This window comes from Drosophila willistoni (assembly GCF_018902025.1).
Source record: "Drosophila willistoni isolate 14030-0811.24 chromosome 2L unlocalized genomic scaffold, UCI_dwil_1.1 Seg168, whole genome shotgun sequence".
Taxonomy (NCBI): domain Eukaryota; kingdom Metazoa; phylum Arthropoda; class Insecta; order Diptera; family Drosophilidae; genus Drosophila; species Drosophila willistoni.
The window spans coordinates 20062262-20083590 of record NW_025814047.1 but is presented as its reverse complement, the minus strand read 5'-3'; the positions used below and the strand labels follow the sequence as shown (position 1 = coordinate 20083590).

Here is a 21329-nt window from a genome sequence, read left to right as displayed (position 1 = left end):
TAGAACTTACACAAAAACATTGCAGTCCAAAATCTGCAATTAATACATCGCTCCGAACACAACAAACACAGCGCCTAATATATGCAAATAGCTCTTCCTAAAACTTTATATACACTGATGGTTCCTACCAAATTCTTAAACTAAAATTTAAATTCTTACTGAATTGCAACAATGGTAACAAACTAACGGATATATCAGCTGAAATACCTTACAATCGGCCGTATATCAATAATTTCTTATTGATATTATTATTATTACTTTTGTTTTCTATTTAGTTGTGTTAAACCTGTCGGCACAGTCATTAAGAGATATTTTAAACTGACAAATATTCTGGGCCCAGGCCACGCATACAAGAAAAGACAAAAGAGGAATGACCAATATATATCCGTGTAAGAAGTTAAGGGGCCGCGAAAACTACGATGTTTGGAAGCGGCAGGCCCCCTCTTACCTAGTGATCAAAGGTTGTTGGAGTGTGGTGTGTAATGGACCATCAGAGAAGGCAGCGTCACTAGACGAGAGAGCGCTCGCGGAGATTACGCTGATGATTGAGTCGACCATTTACGCACACATCGCCAAATCCAAATCAGCGAAAGAGGCTTGGGATGCTTTGGCACAGGCGTTTGGGGACAGCGGATTGACTCGGAAAGTAGAGCTGCTTTAAAAGTTGGTACAGTTAAACCTGGAGCAGTTTGATTCGACACAGGAGTATGTCAACGAAATGATTATGACTGCCATTAAGGTAAACAATGCTGGGCTTTGCATAAGTGACGGATAACGGCATCACTGATGCTTGCTGGATGACCTAGTGAGTATCAGGCATTGGTCATGGCAGTAGAGAACTCTAAGTCTACATTACCTGTTGACAATGTAAAAGGTATGTTGCTACAAGACGTAAAGTTTGACAACAACCCTGGAATCAATTCGAATGCCATGTACTCAAGAGCATCAAAGCAAGCTAAGAGGGACGAAGCAAAGTTAAATAACCGTTTTGGGAAAACAGTTATTTATTTATTTAAATGCAATTCCACATGTAGGCAAGAGCGAAAGAGTGTGGTACATTGATTCTGGTGCTTCAACTCACATGACAAATGATCGGAGATTGCTAAGCAACGAATCTGAGGTTAGCAACAAGAGCGTAATAATAGCGAACAAAGAGAAACTGCATGTAAAAAGCAGAGGCGATGTAGGAATTTTGTGCCATGTAAATGGCAAATCAGTTAAAGGTAATATTCATGGTGTAGAGTATGTTCCGAATTTGTGTGGAAATCTGTTATCTGTAAGCCAAATGGCAAAAAAAGGGAAAAGGCTTGCAAAATGATCTGTATCGACTGAATTGTGAACTGCCGAAGGAAGAGAAAGCCTTGGTCGCAATAAATGGATTCGAACTATTGCCTCGTAGGATGGGCCACATTTGTGACACAAAATTACAGCTGGTAAAAGAAGCCACCGATGGTGTTGAATACTCTGTTAATAAATCGTGCCGGGATAAATGCATTGTGTGCCTTAAAGGAAAACAAACTTGTATGATAAGCAAGCAGCCTGGAATCCGTGCCGAAGGTCTTTTAGATCTTGTCCACTCAGATGTGCTTGAACCATTGAGAGTCAAGTCCTTTTCTGGTGCAAGATTTATGCTTGTCTTCGTTGATGATTACTCTCGAAAGGTGTCTGTGTACTCAATTAAGGAGAAGTCAGATGTAGTCAGGAAGTTCGAGATTTTCAGAAATCTGGCAGAGAACCAAACAGGACGAAAAATTCGCATTTTGCGTTCTGACAATGGGAAGGAATATTGCAACCAAGAGCTTGAACATTTGTTGCAGAATGCATCAGACTACAGCGCCGTATAACCCTAAGCAAAATGGAATCGCAGAGCTGATGAATCGCACAATCCTGGAGAGAGTGCGCTGCATGTTGCTGGACTCAGCATTGCCCAACATTGGGCGGAAGCCGCTAACACTGCAGCTCAAATAACTAACCGAATGCCTTGTCGTGGAAATAGCTCATCTCCTGAAGAACTTTGGACTGGATCTAAGCCAAACTTAAAGTATATGCGTATATTTGGTTGTACAGCATAGGCTCATATCCCAAAGCAAAAGCGTGGGAAGCTAGATGCTAAATCTGAAGAATGCATTTTTGTCGGATACAGCGACACTTCGAAAGCATATCGTCTGTACAGGAAATCTGATCGTAAGTTTTTAATAAGTAAGGACGTCGTTTTCATCGAAAATAATTGCAGGTACTCAACACAGCATTTTGGCGAAATGGGCACCGTAGAGGATAATTGCAGAGACGGTAACCAATCCCTGGAAGCCGACCCATTGTAGACGCAAGACGCAATGAAGTCGGAAATGCGCTCTTAAGAATTAAATAACACTTTGATGCTATCGGGATTAGCAAATGGTAAAGTGGCGATACAGTGAAAATGGGTCTTTAAAACAAAACGAGAATCTGGAGACTTGATGCCTCGCTATAAGGCAAGACTTGTTGTTAAAGGATTTTCGCAAAAAGAGGGTATTGACTACACGGAGACGTTTGCACCAGTCGTGCGATACACTTCCATGTGGGTGCTGTTTGCTGCCGCGGCTATGTATGCTGTGACAGCTTTTCGTAATGGCGAGTTGCAAGAGGAAATCTACATGCGTCAGCCTGAAGGCTTCGACGATCAATCAGGAAAAGTCTGTCGCCTCAATAAATCGCTCTACGGGCTTAAGCAGGCAAGCAGAGTCTGGAATGAAATGCTGAACAAGGTTCTACTAGGCTTTGGTCTTCAACGTGACGAAGTGGATCAGTGTGTATACCATTACGTAACTGGATAACTATCGCAGAAATTTAACATGAAAGATATGGGCAAAGTTTCGTTGATTTTGGGCTTGCATGTTCGACACAATAAGACCGAAGGCACAATAAAAATTGATCAGTCTAATTATATTGCAGGAATTCTAAATAGATTCGGAATGTATGATTGCAAAGCAGTGTCAACGCCGGTGGATGTCGCACAAAGTCTTTCAGCTGACATGGCACCCAAGTCTGAAGCCGACATTGAAGATATGAAGAAGGTACCGTACCTAGAGGCTATTGGTTGCCTACTATATGCTGCCCAGAACACTCGTCCTGACGTAAGTTTTGCTGTCAACATGTTGAGTCGCTTCTCTTCCAATCCAGGAATGGTTCACTGGACCGCCGTTAAACGTGTGATGAGATATCTGAAAGGAACTCTCAACAAATGCATCACATATCATGCTACTGGAGATGATTTAAAAGGTTTTTGCGATGCTGATTGGGGCGGAGACCTCGAAGGAAGGAGATCAACATCAGGATACATTTATGTACAACAAGGTGGAGCAATATCGTGGTGTTCCCAACGGCAGAGGACCGTTGCACTTTCCTCTACAGAAGCAGAATATATGGCAGCAGTATCTGCCATCCAAGAAGCCATATGGTTATTGCGCCTGCAGAAGGAACTTTATCTCATTGATACCAATAAGGTCGTGATATGTTGTGACAACAAGAGTGCGTTGCACATCAAAAGGAATAATTCATTTTCTCTAAGAACGAAACATATAGATATAAAAGTCAAGTTTATTAGAGAATGGTTGACCAATGGAATAGAGTACATTCCTACCGGGGACATGCCTGCAGATGCACTAACAAAAGCAGTCCCAGCTTCTGAAATAGCGTTGTTAGGATCCAGAATGGGGTTAACCTAATTTCTTAATTAAACAAAAGAATTGTCATTATCAAATTGTCATAATATTATATCTACCAGATATTCAATTAAGGGGGTATATTGAAAAGTACTTTCTATCTGGCAACTCTTACACCTTATATTTGTACCATTACTAATTACTCATTACTCATTAAACAGTCTTCTATCATCTTGCAAACTGAACACACGTCTTTTAATAGTAACTATATGATATACCATGTTTTTTGAAGGGTTTCTGTGTGTTTGTGCTATAAATTAAAATACGTCTGTCCATCCGTCTGGATCAACGCGATCGCCTCCTAGACCGTAGGAGGTACATTTTGCATGTGTTGTATATACTGCAAGGGTTGTAAATCTCGGATTCAGCCGTATCGGACCACTATGTCACATAGCTCCCAACCAGTGACTTCTCAATAAGTTCGTTATTTTCTAAGCTATTGAATCTTCATATTGGCGAGTTTATTACACCTAAAAACAACGGTGCCTAATTTGATCAAAATCGAGATGTAATGAAAGGCGCGAGCTTTATTGTTATCCGATGGTCAGGCTTGTAATTGATTCTTTATTAATAAGTTCTAGCCTTTACATACCCCAAGCTTATGCTTACATTGCAATCTTAGCTTACGCAGTGGGGCCGTGTGCAGGCCAACATAACTGGCCGTCTTGCAATGAATATGGATATAAGTTATGATGTTGGATATGTCCACTGGTTCCTGTTAGGGGTTGCCGTTGGTGGGATCCAGCTTATGGATTGATTTATGTTGATTAGGATGAGATACGATTAGGTATCTGAATCACCGTCCTTGTGGATCAGCAATATATTAGAGATGATAAATTGTGTTTCGGCTAAGTGCCGGAGTTATGCTTCTTTATTGTTAAAGGGTTATACAAAAACTGAATATGTTGAAGAAAATAAAAGAGAACTAAACCTAAGTACATAAATGGGAATATGAATCAAAAGCTAAATACATAAGAAGTATGTATGTTCTTTCCTTAACTGTTCTAAAAGAATCCTTGATCTTGTTTTTGTCTCTGATCCCACTGTTAGTGCTGTATCGCAAACACAGCCACTAGTGAAACCTGAAGATCCTTATCATCCTACCATTGAAGTTACTATTTCTTACAATTCCGTTACTAATTTATTTAAAAACATCTCAAATTCTCGTCGTAGATGTTTTCGTAAAACAAATTTCAATCTTCTTAACAGCCTTATTTTCTCTTTTGATTGGTCGTTTCTATTTGAGTGCTGCGATATAGATTGTGCAGTGAAGTTTTTCTATTCTGCTCTTAATTCTCTAATTGATAAATGCGTTCCTTATGTGAATGTCTCTACCGTCTCCAGCTCGCCAGTCTGGTTCACACGTAGGCTCTCTAATCTTCGTAACATTAAATCGAGATATTTTAAAAGATTTAAAAAAACTGGTTCGCGACTTGACTATGCAAATTATTGTATAGCCAAATCTCAATTTTGCCTCTTAAATACTCAATGCTACAACAATTATCTCGTTCGCTGTAAGGCTGAATTTTATAATAACCCCAAAAGATTTTACAACTTTGTCAATTCCAAAAGACGCTCTAATGTCCTACCTTCCACCTTCAGACTTAACGACCAGTCTGCTAATAATGATTTAGATATTGCAGATCTGTTTGCTAAATTTTTTCAGTCGACATATTCTACTACTGTTTCGGATCCCACACCCTATCCCTTTTCAATCCCACATTTAAATTGTATGTTTTTTCCCAGTATTACTGAAGACTGTATTCTCTCTAGCTTGTCATCTATGAAGTCTTCCTTCGTTCCCGGGCCTGATGATATACCTAGTTGCATCCTTAAAATGTGTTCTATTTCCCTATCAAAGCCTTTAGCTCGGTTATTCTTTATATCGAGTGAGGCTTGTAGATTTCCTGATATTTGGAAGGAGTCATTTATTATTCCGCTTTTTAAAAAGGGTAGCAAATCGGATGTTTCCAACTACCGTGGCATTGCCAAACTTTCGGCAATACCTAAACTGTTTGAGAAAATTATTACGTCTTCTCTTCAACATCTATCCAGATCCACTATTTCTCCTTGTCAGCATGGTTTCATGAAAGGTCGTTCGTCGCTTACCAACCTTTTAGAATTGACTACCCTTGTACACCATGGCTTCCGTAAAAAGTGTCAAACTGATGTTATTTATACTGACTTCAGTAAGGCTTTTGATACGGTTGATCATTCTTTGCTTCTCGCGAAACTTAACATCATGGGTTTTTCACCAAAATTATTGGGTTGGTTAAAGTCGTATCTTATTGGCAGAACCCAAAAGGTGTCTTTTCGTTCCTCGATATCTAAAACTGTTCGAGTTACGTCAGGTGTACCCCAAGGCAGTCATCTGGGCCCACTATTATTTACATTGTTTATAAATGATTTGCCTTTGGCCTTGGCGCATTCACGCGTGCTCATGTTTGCGGATGACGTCAAGATTTGTTATTCCTATAATGATCCTTCTTTCCAACAGTACTTGCAATCAGATCTCGATGCGTTCTGTGATTGGTGCCACGTTAATAAATTACACCTTAATGCCTCTAAGTGTTCTTTTATGACTTTCAGTCGTTTGTCTCCGCTCCTAGCTCATTACTCTGTTAAGTCTGTTCTGTTAGATTGTGTACCATCGTTCAAAGACTTAGGCGTGATGTTTGACCCAAAACTTTCATTTAATGTTCATATTTCTTCAATTGTCAACAGAGCAAGCTGCCTTCTCGGCTTCATTAAACGTTGGGCCAAAGAATTTGATGATCCCTATGTAACAAAGGTTTTATACACTTCGTTAGTTCGCCCTACTCTAGAATATTGCTCGCCAGTGTGGAACCCGCAATATGATGTTCACCAGCGTAGTATTGAATCGGTACAGAAGCAATTCCTTAAGTTTGCGCTACGCGGTCTAAATTGGGACCCGGGTCTTCGCCTACCTTCTTATTCTGATAGACTTCTTCTTATTAATCTTCCTTCACTTTATAACCGTAGGCTTGTTTTTGGCATTCTCTTTCTCCATAAACTAGTCAACGGCGAAGTCATTTCTACCAATTTACTAGATACGCTGTATTTTTGTGTTCCCTCACGTCGGACCAGAAACTTTTTTCCTATTCACCTTAGTAGATGTCTGACTAACTACTCTCTTCACGAACCTCTTCGTGTTCTTTGCCAATCTTTTAACAACCTTTCTCACCTTATCTCTCCTCATCTTTCTGTCACTTCTCTTCGCGCTATACTTTTTAATCATCTACAGCGAAACCAATGAAAATATTCTGGACTTGGATTGGCTGCATCTCATCCCTGGCCACATTGGCTGTGAATCGGGGCATAACTGGCACCTTGTGCAAATAAAACACCTTCACCGGGCCGGGGATGTTTAGTTGTGTATAAAGCTAAGCTACCTTCTTCATTTAATTACTATCTGTCTTTAGCTTAAGCTTTTTCGTCGACTGCTGTGTTAGTTGACGTAAATAAATAAATAAATAAATAAATATGTAAGGCGTATGGGCATGCTATGGGCTCTTGTACAGCGTCTGAACAAGATCGCCGTCCTTGGATTAGCAATATATTAGAGATGATAAATTGTGTTTCGGCTAAGTGCCGGAGTTATGCTTCTTTATTGTTAAAGGGTTCTACAAAAACTGAATATGTTGAAGAACATAAAAGAAAACTAAACCTAAGTACATAAATGGGAATATGAATCTAAAGCTAAATACATAAGAAGTAAATATGTAAGGCGTATGGTAATGCTATGGGCTCTTGTTCAGACGCTTTGTCAGCACATTTATGTTTATATGGAATTCGTCACATCGACGTTGCAGATGCACAGGTTGTTCTAAGACTTAATGCGGAGGCAGTTCGTTGAATTGTTTGTTAACTTCTCCCTTTCTAAGTTCATTGCCGTCCTCGGTGATGCATGACTCTTGGACGAATTTTTGCAGTTTAGCAGCTGACTTCCTCTGGTACCTGCAGTTACCAGCTACGACGAGGCTACAGAGCAAGAAGCTTACAAGTACTCCGATCGCGAACCAAACCTTGGGGGATCCGTTGGATATCATATCATCATTCAACTCCTGGATGGCGTTTAGGTTGACTTCATTCATTCGCTGTAGCAGAGGTAGACTTAACACATGATCGTGTCCGGTTATATGTAGCAAAGGGGAAGTTAGGATGCCAGGAACCTTGCTTACGACCTTGTTGTGGTTGAGGTGCATGGTCCCGTTTATCGTAGCGCTTTTCTCAAACGTTATAAGATGGGTTCCGTTGACGTGTAACGTAGGGCCATCATCTACCCTGATACTCGCACGCGTGTTGACAATAATTATCTCCTCGTCAACCCTTGTAATGGGCTCCAGGTGACTGGGCTGCGTGCGACATATAGCAGATTGCCCTGAATGTAGTCCTCGAGTGCATGTGTCATGCTTAGCCAGTTTGCAAAATGTTACGTGATTGTTGGTAACGCATTCTGTGACCGCCTCACTCCGTCGTCGCATTCTGCCACTATGTTGTCGTGTATCTGTAGTATGGTGTCCCCATGTATCAGGAAAAATAATGACCTTACATAAAAGTTTAATTCTAGGGTAATCTATAATTATGTATATTTTTATGTTGGACACTCCCATTAGACTGACTATGGAGACTGTTGTGAACTGTTCGGTAAAAATAGATTTTAAATCTTCTTGATCAAAAATAGATTAAAAATTATTTTAGATTTGGCAAGCGTGACAGTAAGCATAAGGTCCTGGATTTCTGTAATTAGCATTCCATTTCTTGCTAGTAACGTTTCGTACAAGTGTGGGATATCGGTAATTTCAACACTTCTGGATTGTATTATTTTATTAACAGTATTTGTAAGTAAATTAATTTGCCTTTGAGTTTCTGTGTCAATTAATATTTGTCTATTGTTAGATTGGATTAGCTGTGCTTCTGTTATTTATCTTTCCAAATCTGCCGCATCAGGTGTTCTGCCACAACCTTTAGCCCAAAAACATCTAGACTCCTTGCTATCCTGTGGTGTATCATTAACGCGGACAAAAGATTTTTAACATGTTTTATGTCTACTTCTATAAATTTTCGCAAATTCGTCAGTGGAAATAACTCAGCCAGTTTTATAGTATCGTCTATGATTTTCGTGAATTCGGTCAGGTTAATCGAGTGTCTTGGATAGCTGCGTTGCTCCCATATTAAAATATTGCCGTCTAGCACGGGTTGCCTATCTGGGTTGCATCTGTTGAGTTGATCTTACTGGGCTTTGTTTATTTTGTCTTTAATATTTTTCCGCAAAACAGTGTGTTGTGCATGGATAACGTCTATTGGCTTTTACACCGATAGGGTGAAATGGTATATTAAAGTCGCCAAAATGTATGTAACAGGCAGAAGGAAGCATCTCCGACCCCACAAAGTATATATATTCTTGATCAGGATCAACAGCCGAGTCGATCTAGCCATGTCCGTCTGTCCGTCTGTCCGTCCGTCCGTCCGTCCGTCTGTCCGTATGAACACCTAGATCTCGGAGACTGTAAGAGCTAGAGCCACCAAATTTGGTATGTAGACTCGTGTAGTATGTAGAGTGATCAAGTTTATTTCAAATTTTTGCCACGCCCTTTTCCGCCCCCGTAATTTGAAAAACTTGATTATCTCCCGTATTTTTTACCTCATGCAATCAAATTTGGCACACTTCAATTTAATACTAATATCTATCAAAATACCAATTTGATCAAAATCGGACAAAAAACAGTCGAGTTATGCATATAAACGTTTTTCCATAAGGCCGGAGTTGGCCGTTGGCTGGTGGGGGCGCTAGGGTGCTCGTATGATTGAGTGAGCGAGATACTAAGATATGCTTGTAAGAAGCATGTGAAAATGCATTTGTTTAATAAAGTTGAAATATTTGCTTTACTGGTGTATGGTATACCTAAGTCGGCGAGACGACTTACTTACTTCATTTTTTCATATTATCTTATTTCAAGCATTCTTTGCTCTTTCTGGTGTATTCCAAGCTTTAGAATAGAACCGTTATAAAGTTGTTCACACTTTATATTTGGATTCGCAAAAATTCAATGGAATTATTGCGCCACTTGAATAGAACATGCATTTTATTTAGTTTGTATCGTTAGCAAATTTTGGTTCAGTTAAACTTTTTGCCTAATTTTAAGTGTATATTAAATTTAAAAAAAATCAAAATGGGGCGTGGCACTTAATTATCTGAGTCGGAAAAGGAAAAAATCCAAGCTTACAAGGATTCTGGGCTTTCTATTGCCAAAATAGCAAACAAAATAGACAGGACGGCTCACGTCATCACCGATTTTTATACCCTTGCAAAAAGGGTATATTAATTTTGGTCAAAAGTGTGCAACGCATAGAAGGAAGCATCTCCGACCATCTAAAGTATATATATTCTTGATCAGCACGACGAGACGAGTTCAAATAGCCATGTCCGTCCGTCCGTCCGTCCGTCCGTCTGGATCAACGCAAACTCCTCCTAGACCGTAAGAGCTACAGAGCTGAAATTTTGTGTGTAGGCTTGTATATACTGCAGGCGTTGTATATCTCGGATTCAGCCGGATCGGATCACTATATCATATAGCTCCCATACAAATGGCAAAGTCACGAACAGTGACTTTTCTTAATAACTTCGTTATTTTCTGAGGTATTGTTGTGAAATTAAATTAATATTGGTGAGTTAATTATACATATAAACGACTATGCCAAATATGATCAAGATCGGGTGACTATATCATATAGCTCCCATAGGAACGATCTTTCGAAAACAGTGACTTTTGTCAATAACTTCGTTACTTTTGACGCGATTACTTTCAAATTAAACATTTGTTAGTTTAATACATCTGTTAATGACTGTGCCAAATTTGATAAGGATCGGGTAACTATATCATATAGCTCCCATAGGAACGATCGGTGGAAAACAGTGACTTTGTCCAATAACTTCGTTATTTCCTATGCTACGATAGCTGGCCGTTCTGTCGCAAACATTAGCCTTTTTAGATAAAACGTTTTTCCACTTTGATGGCTATAGGAAAGAGTTACCAAAAAAGTTGCAAGGGTATACAAACTTTGTCGCGGTCGAAGTTAGCCCCGGCCCTCTGGTTTTAAATAATGAGGCTAATTATGGTAAACACATGAAGGGCCGCACCAACAGTGTGCTTACTATCGCAGACAAGCGATTTATATTATAAGAACGTTTCAATTGACTCGACTATTTGGCCAAGATAAGGAAAAAATGCACATTAAAGTTTGTTTTAAAGTAAACAACCATGCGACGTGTTACTAATAATGCTCCACACCTGAAGAGACAAAAATCAAGGCATTTCCTATTATGGCGCCTGCGAGCTTAAATTTATACCAACCATCATTAATGCGTTGTGCTATAATGGTATATTGAAAGAGGCCTTTCCACACTTCCAAACTCTTTTTGCCAATCTAAAAAGGATTTATCAACATGATAATGCCCCTATACATACGGCCCGGATTGTTAAATCGGATATAGCGAGCGTGGAGCTATTAAGCTGGCCACCCTATTAATCGAACTTGAATATTATTGAGAATGTTACCTTTTTATTTGAAAAGGATTGAAATATTCTTAAACAATTTTAAGTTAAAGTGTCAAGTGGTGCACATTTAAGACTCCACATTTTGTTACTTACTGGTTAACACTGTTAAAACTGAAATTTTCGTCAAATTACTATAATAGAACAAACTTTATAAGAAAACAAAAATTATATTCATAGTTGGCTTGGCTTAGCAGAAATTAACTATAGAAAATTGACTTTAGAGGTGTCCTATTTAAGTGGCGCGCAGTGTAGGTCATGAAAATGTTAAAAAAGTGAATAAAGTATAACTTTTAAATTTACTTTTAGTTGTGGACTTCTTTAATCGAATAAATCTCATATATGGCACCGTTTCGGAGTATTGCAATGATGCCACATGTCCCACCATGTCTGGAGGTTCTCGATATGAGTACTTGTGGGTGGATGGTACACTGTAAGTACTCAATGTTGGAAATTATTCTAAAATCAATTCAAAATATGTCGCAAAATATCTATTAATAGATAGTTTATTTATTAAAGTGTTTCATTAGTAAACTGCTTGAAATAGTGCAGACAACCTGTTAATTTTTTGTTTAGTCGGAATTACCTCGAGTTTGGCTCATTCGATTGAAATAAATTAATTGTACATTTTTTTTGTTTTTGTATGCAGTACAATAGCTTTTTATGTAGTGACAAACCTGGCGGCGTTTTTTAAGTTTGCTTCAGTTTTCGATATTTTACATAGTTAAGAAGTGATAGGCAAACAGAGAGAGAAAATATAATTATTTTTCAATATAAAGCGATATTTGGAATTCACAATGGTGAATTTGGTTCATCAGTGCTACCACTTCTTTAGGTTGTATTACTTGCACTGTATGAAAATTATAAAGAAATGCGAAATGACCCACTCTAAATAATTCTAGAACAAAGTTTCACAATAGGGTATATATATATATTTATTGAGACTATTATATGGTGAACCGAATGGTACGATGAAAGAGAAGAACTAACTGAACTCAAAAATTAGTGTGGCCAGACTACAAGTACATATTGTTGCCAAATTATTAGATACGATAATATTCCCAAATTATCAGCACTCCCTCTCAACAAATTACTTGTATGCTTAAGTACTAATGACAATTCATTTCAGTGATACATTTCATATGTTTTCAATTTTGGATATTCTAAGTCAATACACCAGATTCATGTCGTTACTAGAAATATACTGAACATCTATTTCTTTTTTCTTAAATAGCTATCTGATATGATACTTTATATCAATGTGTTTGCTTCTATTATGCAGAGTTGGGTTTTAAGTTAAGCATTAACGCAATACAATAGAACTGTTTAAATATCGTTAAAACCTATATGGTTCAAGAATGTCTTCAAGTACACCGCTTCTCTTGCCGCCGTAAATAACTCAATGTACTGCGCTTGAGTACTACTTAAAGCCATCAGACCTTGTTTTTTAGACTCCCATGATATTGCGCTGCAGGCATACATAAAGACGGTATCCAGTATGTGACTATCAGTCTATGGTGTCGTTTGCCCAATCAGCGTTCACTTAACCGATGATTTGGGTCCCAGTCACCTCAAAATGAAGCTTTATGCCAGCTGTGTCCTTTAAGTAGCGCAGCACTCGTTTTACCGCCACTTCATATTCTTTATACATCAATGACCCCACAAGCGACTGATATTTCTTCTCATCAGTAGGTATGCAGGAGATGTCTTCACATTTTACTTTATATCCTGCTTTCAAAGTTGTAGACATCGCCTTGAAATTAGATATTCCATAGTTGAGTAACATTTCTTCAATGTACTCTTGATGTCCAATAGCAATTTTATCAGTGTCCATCACTCTCTTAACTTCTATGCCTAAGAAGTGATTCAATTGACCGCCATCTACTATGTCGAACTTATTCCCGATCGATCGCTTGATGTCCATTGCAGCTAATAGCTTTCTCACCCTCAGGTAATTCTACCCACGTATTGTTTGCCTTCGGTGTATCTATCTCATTTTGCATTGATGCTCCTCATTTTGCCATTAATGGCTTCGTTAACTCCTAATGGTACTTTTACCTCTTCTACCTTTAGCATATTCAACATTTTATACTGCTTTCGAGGTCTACCTGGTTTACCCGTTCTTATAACTTTTGGACGCCCTGGACCTCGACTTCCACCAATTTCAGCTTCTGAGTCCTCTTCAGACTCCTCGTTGATTTCGTCTTCGCCTCCTCGGGGCTGTTGACCGATTTCTTCTCTTCATCAGCTTCAAGCTGATCGCTAGTCGCGCTCTCATAGTTGTCGCTCGCATCGTTATCTCTTTCTTGCTCATCTGGATTCAGTTCATTTACTCTGTTATCCGCTTGGTCACACTCTTCAGAACCGATCGGCGTTGGGTTACTCGGCAAGAAGTATTTAACTCCATGTCTCCCTCTTCACTGCTAGATCCAGTCATGTCATTCTCCAAGAAGATTACATCTCTGCTTTCAATCAGCATTTTCTTCTCCAGCCTATATAAACGATAAGTTTTTGCTGTCAATGAATACCCAATCATTAAATATTCCTCCCCTTTAGCAGCGAACTTCTAATTGTGAGTCTTCTTCAGAACGATAGCCTTAGCTGCAAAGATTCTGAGGTGGAAAACTTTTGGTCTTCTACCAAACCAAGCTTCATTAGGCGTCATATTTACCAAGGAATGCGTCTCGGACCTGTTTCGTAAATACGCCGCTGTTTTCACCGCTTCAGCCCACAGTATCATATTGACTTCAGAATGTACCAACATACTTCTGGCCATTTCAACCAATGTCCGATTCATGCGCTCAGCTACCCCGTTCTGCTGTGGGATGTATGGCACTGTTAATTGTCTTTTAATGCCATTTTCCTTTAAGAAATATTCGAAGTAACGACGTAAATATTCGCGCCCGTTATCGCTACGAATTTCTTTTAACATTTGGCCTGTTTGCCTCTCCGCGAATCTAACAAAGTCTTAAAAGCAATCTAACAATTGGTCACGCGTCTTCAGGCAATATACAAAAACAAATCGTGAACCATCATCAATAACTGTCACAAAATATCGCGCACCACCGGCCGATATTGTTTCCATAGGACCGCATATATCCGTATGCACTAAGCCCAACAGCACATTCGATCTATTTTCCTAAACTTGGGAAATTTCTTTACCGATATTTTACTTTTCGCGCACGTAGTAAAGGCTTCATTATTTCCTGTTAGATTACTTTAGGCCATGCATCATTTCATTTTCTGACATTTTTTGCATACTTGCAAAGTTCAAATGGCCAAATCGACTGTGCGAGTTCAAAACATCACTATTATGCACATCGAATTACAGACTTTCTCTCACTAAGCCATCGCACTCTTTAGCTCTTAATATCTCAATCTTTTGTTTATTTTTTATTATTGCCCAACAACTTTTAAATGTCACTTCAAAGCCTTTCTCAGTTGCTTTTGACACAGATATGAAATTTGTCTGCAATTCTTTCACGTACAAAACTTACAATAGGTCAACACGGAATTTTCCTATGTTGATACACCCAGTACCAATGCTTTCTGAATGCAACGAGTTCTCTCCCACGAGAAGAACTTCTCTCTGTGCTCTTTAAAGTTTCTGTCACTACACATCAGGGTTTGAAAACTGCGAAAACTGTCAACAGTTTTGCTGTGTGCTGTTGCTTCTGCTTCGAAAACTATGAACAGTCGCAGCAAAAGCAACAGCAAAAAACCGAATGTATGTATGTATGTATGTATAGGTAAAATCAAAGTAGGCCAAAAATCAAGCATCAAGTAGTCTGCTGCGACTATTTTTCCGACTGCTGCTTTTGTCGACTTCCGAAATTGGCCAAAAGCAACAGTCGGAACACTTCCTAGTATTAAAATGTATAAGTTGGCTGTTGCTATCAAAGCAATCTGTTTCGGGTTTTTGCTATTGCTGCTGCTGTCGGGTTTTTTGCTTTCGGATTTTTGCTGTTTGCTGCTGCTGTCAAAAATTTCTATTTCAATTATTTGCTGCTGCTTTTGCTGTCAGATTTTCTCATTTCGGTTTTTTTCGGAAGCAAAAGCAACACAAAGTATTCGTTTTCATATTTGCTAAACAGTCACAGCAACGAATAGCACAAAATTTATGACTTTTGCTAATTCGACTACAGCAATTTAAACACTGCTACACATGCGAACAGTTGCGCCACTGTCCAAAGTTGAACCTTTAAACTTTTGTTTGCACTGTACACTGGGAAAAATATCGAAATTTTGTTTTCCTGTGTCTGTGTCATGTGTCAAGAAAGTGGCCTAACTGTCCACACTTAAAACGATTTTTGTTTTTCTTGCATCGTTCTTCACGTATGCACCTTAATGCCTCAAAATGCTCTTTTTTGACATTCAGTCGTTTGTCTCCGTTCCTAGCACATTACTCCATGAAAGTCTGTTCTGTTAGATTGTGTCCCAACATTCAAAGACTTAGGCGTTAGGTTTGACCCAAAACTTTCATTTAATTTTCATATAGAGCATGCAGTGTTTTTGTCTTCATAAAACGTAGGGCCAAAGAATTTGATGACTCCTACGTAAGAAAGGTTACGCGGTCATAATTGGGACAAGAGTCTTCGGCTACCTTCTTATTCTGACAGACTTCATTTTACAACCGTAGATTCGTATTTGGCATTCTCATTCTCCATAAACTAGTTAACGGTGAAGTCATTTAAATTAATTACCAGACAATCTATATTTTTGTGTTGTTTAACGTCGGACCAGAAACTTTTTTCCTATACACCTTAGTAGATGTCTGTAGATGTCTCTAACTAGACTCTTCACGAACCTTTTCGTGTTCTTTGCCAATCTTTTAACAATCTTTCTCAACTTATCTCTAAACCGCTGAATATAGTTTGGACTTGGATTGCTTGCAACTCATTCCTGATCACATTGGCTGGGGGGCATAGCAGGCACCTTGTGCAAATAAAACACCTCTACCGGGTCGGGGATGTTTACTTGTGTCTCAAGCTAAGCTACCTATTTCAATTAATTGTTATCTGTCTTTTAGATTAAGCTTTTTCGTCGACTGCTGTGAATAAATAAATAAATAATAATGAGTCCTGGCAATTACCCATTCCAATGGAAATTGCCGATAGTTCTAAAAGTATCGAGGGCCCCGTTAACAAGTTGACTGCTGTAGTGGGTTGACTTGTCCAACGTTGCCATTCTAGGCTAGACCCTGTTGTCACATCTGAGGATGTTATAGCCTATACTCGGAAGAAAGTCTCGAATATTGCGGTGGAAAAGTTTAAATATTCTTATTCTCGGGGCATTTCATCGTTTAAAATTAGTGTTTGTGCCAATATCTTTGGCAGTATAGATATGTCGAGAAGATTTTTGGCCGAAGCATATTATAGTTAAGGAATATACTGTAAAAAAGAAAAATCGGCAACCGATTCGCCTGCCAACAACAACAACTAACACTATTCCTGCCACATCAGCATCTGCTGGTGTGTCAAAAAACTGACCGTGACCGGATTTCTCGCATATGCGGTGGCGTTCTGATAGCTGTTGATGCTGCTTTATCATCTAAAATGATTCAATTTTCTAGTACCCAAGAGATTGAGTTTGTCGGTGTTAAAGTAAATTTTAAATCTTATAATGCTTTTATTACTTGTTCCTATATTCCACCATTGTCAGACATGGTGGTCCATTTAAATCATTTAGAGGCAATTCAGTTTGTCCCCTCTTTAGTTTCCAGTCAAGACATGCTCATAGTTGTAGTTGATTTTAATTTACCCGCTTTAGCATGGTCACCAACAGATGAATGTACCATGTTGCTGCCCTCTGTGTCACACGATTTCTTTATCTTATCTTTATCCCAAATCAATCCTGTCTTAAATTCTAATGAAAAATCAGTAGATCTTATTTTTGTTTTGGATATTGTGATGCTTCTAGGATCGAACCATTTGTTCTTCGCGAAGATAAATTTACATTAAATTTTAAAATTGAGCTGCCCTTGTTATCACCATTACTTGGTTCAAATGAGTTACCTCTAACTAGGTGCTTTCGTAAGAATGACTCTGCCAGCCTTAATGACAACATTATTACTACCGATTGGTCCTGTCTATACAATCGTAGAGATATGAACTCAGCTGTTCGCTTCTTTTATGATACTCTGAATTCACTCTTTGATATTTGTGTGCAGGAGCGGCTTAACAAACCTCCCTGGTTCTCTCAACAGTTTGCCAATTTGAAAAATGTGAAGACTCGATATTATAAGAAGTTTCAAAAAACACGTCGTTCATCGGATTACGCTCTATATGCAGTCGCTCGTTCAAAATTCATGATGCTTAATACACAGTGCTATAAGAATTATCTTCAGCGGTGTAAGCTTCAGTTTTCTTCTGACCCTAAACAATTTATAATTTTGTTAATTCTAAACGTAAGACTTCTGTGCACCGATCTCTTTTGTTCTTTCAAAATAAAAAAGCAAGCATTGATTAGGCAATTGCCGATATGTTTTCGAGTTTTTTCAAAACAACTTATTCTTCAACGGAATATCGAGCAAGTCCGTATTGATGCAATTTGATTGATTTTAATTGCATTTTCAATCCAGTGATTGATGAAAGTTCTTTTCTTAGTGAACATAAAATAGTTAAACCTGTTTATTTTTCTGGGCCATATGGTCTACCTGGATGTGTATCTCAAAATTGTCCGCTATTCCGAAAGCTTTTGAGAAAATTATAACTTCTCAATTGCAACATTTTTGCAGCTCTATTATTTCGCCACCCTAACATGGGTTTGTGAAACGTAGATCTACAACCACTAACCTTTTAGAATTTACCTCTATAATTATCAAGGGGTTCAATAATTCTAAACAAACTGATGTCATATACACTGACATCAGCACAGCCTTTGATTCTGTTAACATACCCTATTACTTTCTTAACTGAACGACATTGGGTTTCCACCCCTTTTCCTCTCTTGCGTCTGAGAATATTTAACAAATAGAAAACAGAAGGTACTTTTTAAGTCTTATTTTTCCAATACCATTCCTGTTGTTGGTGTTTAGATTATATAAAATAAGATAACATTAAGACAATTATAATATAGAACAAATGGAAATGTATGTCAATTAAGTATGTAACCCGATTATAGATATCGATGGCTCATCAGTTATAAGTAGTTGTTCTTATTTGTGCTACACTTGACCAATTTTAGGAACGAGTCGGAGCGTTCCCTGTCTTTGACAAAATAAATAAACTCCCATCGGGTCAAGTACTAGTACAAATAAGGAATTACTAAAGAATATAAAAGAACATGGAGTAGTTTTATAAGCAGCAGACAGAACAAGGAGAGGCAATTCAGGCCTTCATTCGGAATACCAAAAAAGACTCTTTCGCCAGGAAAACGAATCCATCTTATTTCGAGAACTTCGAGAAAAGTCATCAGGAGTTGATCGACAAATTAAATAACGTGCCAACTGAAGATGACTTCTTTGTAACGGACTATTTCAGCAAAATGAATGCGGTTGTATCTAATATAGTGTAAGATTGGAAGGACCATTTGGCAAAGATAAAATTAGAGTGACAAGCTCTCCAACGAGAGGAAGAGCGAGTCGTGATTAAAGCACTGGTTCGCAAGCAAAGTGCTCTGCTGGATTCATTGTCCAGGACATTAAGACAAATTGTGCCTGAAGAAAAATTGACTTACAAATCGGTAGTCGACAAATGATGGATGCAAATTGAAGAAATCCATTATGAGATTCATCGCTAACTGAGAATCCAATCGAAGCCGGATATAATATAGCTACGTTTGTGGCCGCAGAAAATACAATGCTGAAATTCTGTGTGGCACCAGCAGAAAATGTAGTGATACAATCTCACCACCTATATTGCAATCGATACAATCATTGCAACTACCCAAAATTCCCATTCCAAAATTTGATGGGGATTATCTGAAATGGCAACAATTTCATGACATCTATAAAAAGGTGGTTCATGAGTCAAATATATCCACGATAGAGAAAATGTGGTACTTAAAATCAAACCTTTCTGGAGAAGCAGAGAGATTGAACGGCACCTGGAATTAACAGAAGCCAATTACAACACTGCTTGGTCAGTGTTGCAGGAACGTTTTAATAACAAACGAGTTCTAGTAACAGCCATACTGGCAAAGCTGTTTGATCACCCAAATGTGGGAAATAGCGCAGCTTTTATAAAGAATTTGCATAATAACATTTTTGAATCATTGCAAGCCTTAAAAAATGTAGGCGTCAATATAGAATCGTCAGATGCTGTCATAATGTTTCATATGACAAGAAAATAAGATAGATTCAACCACGCACTATATGAGCAATCTCTTTCCAACACAAGAGATCTGCAGGAAGTAAAGGACTTCCTATCCTTCTTGGAACAGCGCTTCCTAACATTAGAGGCGATTGGGAAACCAAGAAACGAAAATCGCAGCATTGAAAAACCAAGTCCAAGTCCAACCAGAGCGGCTTAATTGGGTGCAGAGACACAAATTGTGTGTCAATTGCTTCAAGCCGGACCATATGGCAAAAAATTGCTCTTGGAGGGGATGCTTTAAATGCGATAATAAACATAACACAATGTTGCATTTAGAAACAGGCAACCAAATTGCTACATCTGCTTCTGCATATGGAATTGGCAGAAAATACACCCTGTTGGAGACTCATGTGCACATAAATGGAGTGGGTGGTCAACCACAGATAAGCAAGGCGCGAGTAAGCTTGGTTGTAAGGTCAATATACAAAAAGTTCACAATGCTAGTTGAGGCATTTGTATTGCCACACATAATAGGTGACCAACCCACAGAACAAATAACGCAGAATTAATTAGCGGACCCAACATTTGATAAACCAGGAAAAATTTATATGCTGTTGGGAGCTGATGATCACTATGCTATACTGCTACCAGAAAGGAGACGGGGCAATCGAAACCGTCCAACATTACAAAACTCAGAGTTTGGATGGATTATTGCTGGCAGAATTAATATGTCACCGTCAGCTTCAATCACATGTATGGTAGGCATGACGAATCCAGAGGAATCACTAGAAAGATTCTGGCAGCTAGACACACTAGAGCCAATAAAAAGGTACAGGAGTCCGGAAAAAGAGTATTGTGAAACATTCTTCCTCGATAACCTACACACGGCGGCGGACAACTAATTGTAAAGCTTCCATTTGCTGAAGAGGCTTCATCTCTTGGAGAATCTCGGGAAGTAGCCATAAGAAGATTCATGTCGTTAGAGAGGCGAATGAACCCTGACATAAAAAAGGAGTATGTAAAATTTAGGTCAGAATATGAACAGCTTGGACATATGAAGCAGGTAGTGGTAGAACAAATTCCCAAGAACGATTACTTTATACCGCATCATTGTGTACTAAAACCAGAAAGTACCACCACCAAGCTTAGAGTGGTATTTGATGCATCATGCAAAACGTCATCAGGAAAATCACTGAACGACATTTTATATCCTGGACCAGTTGTACAGAGTCAACTCTTCTCAATTCTTCTGCGGTTCAGGACACACAAATATGTGTTCACGGCAGATATTGAAAAAATGTATCGTCAAGTTTGGATAAACCCTGCCGATCAATTCAATCAGATGATTGTGTGGAGAGAGGATCCAAGTCAAGAACTAAAGTTTTATCGTTTAAAAACGGTAACTTATGGAACCACGCTAGCCCCATATTTAGCGACGAAGTGTGTGGAATATTTGGCACTGAAAAACATGGAAAAATTGTCGTCTGGAGCATCAGCATTAAAAAATGACTTTTATGTTGATGATTGTTTCACAGGAGCAGACAGTTTACCAGAAGCCCTGCAAATAATACAAGAGCTCCTAGAAATCTTGAGACCTAAGGGTTTCAACTTACGAAAATGGTGTTCAAATAGCAGTCAACTTCTAAAGGAAATTCCAAAGGAAGATACGATTGCTGACATCAATCTCGGTGACACACTGGAACAAACAAGTGTCAAAACATTGGGAATCATATGGGCACCCACAGAAGACCAATTACGTGGAAAGGCTCAAAGACATACAAAAGAAATAACCAGAC

At 38.6% G+C, this 21329-nt stretch overlaps 1 protein-coding gene across 3 annotated transcripts in view; it reads left to right on the top strand.

The window, feature by feature from the left end:
- The window catches only part of LOC6653260 (MOB kinase activator-like 3), a 384779-nt gene that overhangs the window by 73144 nt on the left and 290306 nt on the right, over positions 1-21329 (top strand). For all 3 annotated transcript variants that reach the window (XM_015176425.3, XM_047009565.1, XM_047009566.1), the window contains exon 3: positions 11588-11711. In XM_015176425.3, coding sequence (XP_015031911.1) covers positions 11588-11711 — 124 coding nt within the window. The remainder of the gene's footprint in view (positions 1-11587; positions 11712-21329) is intronic.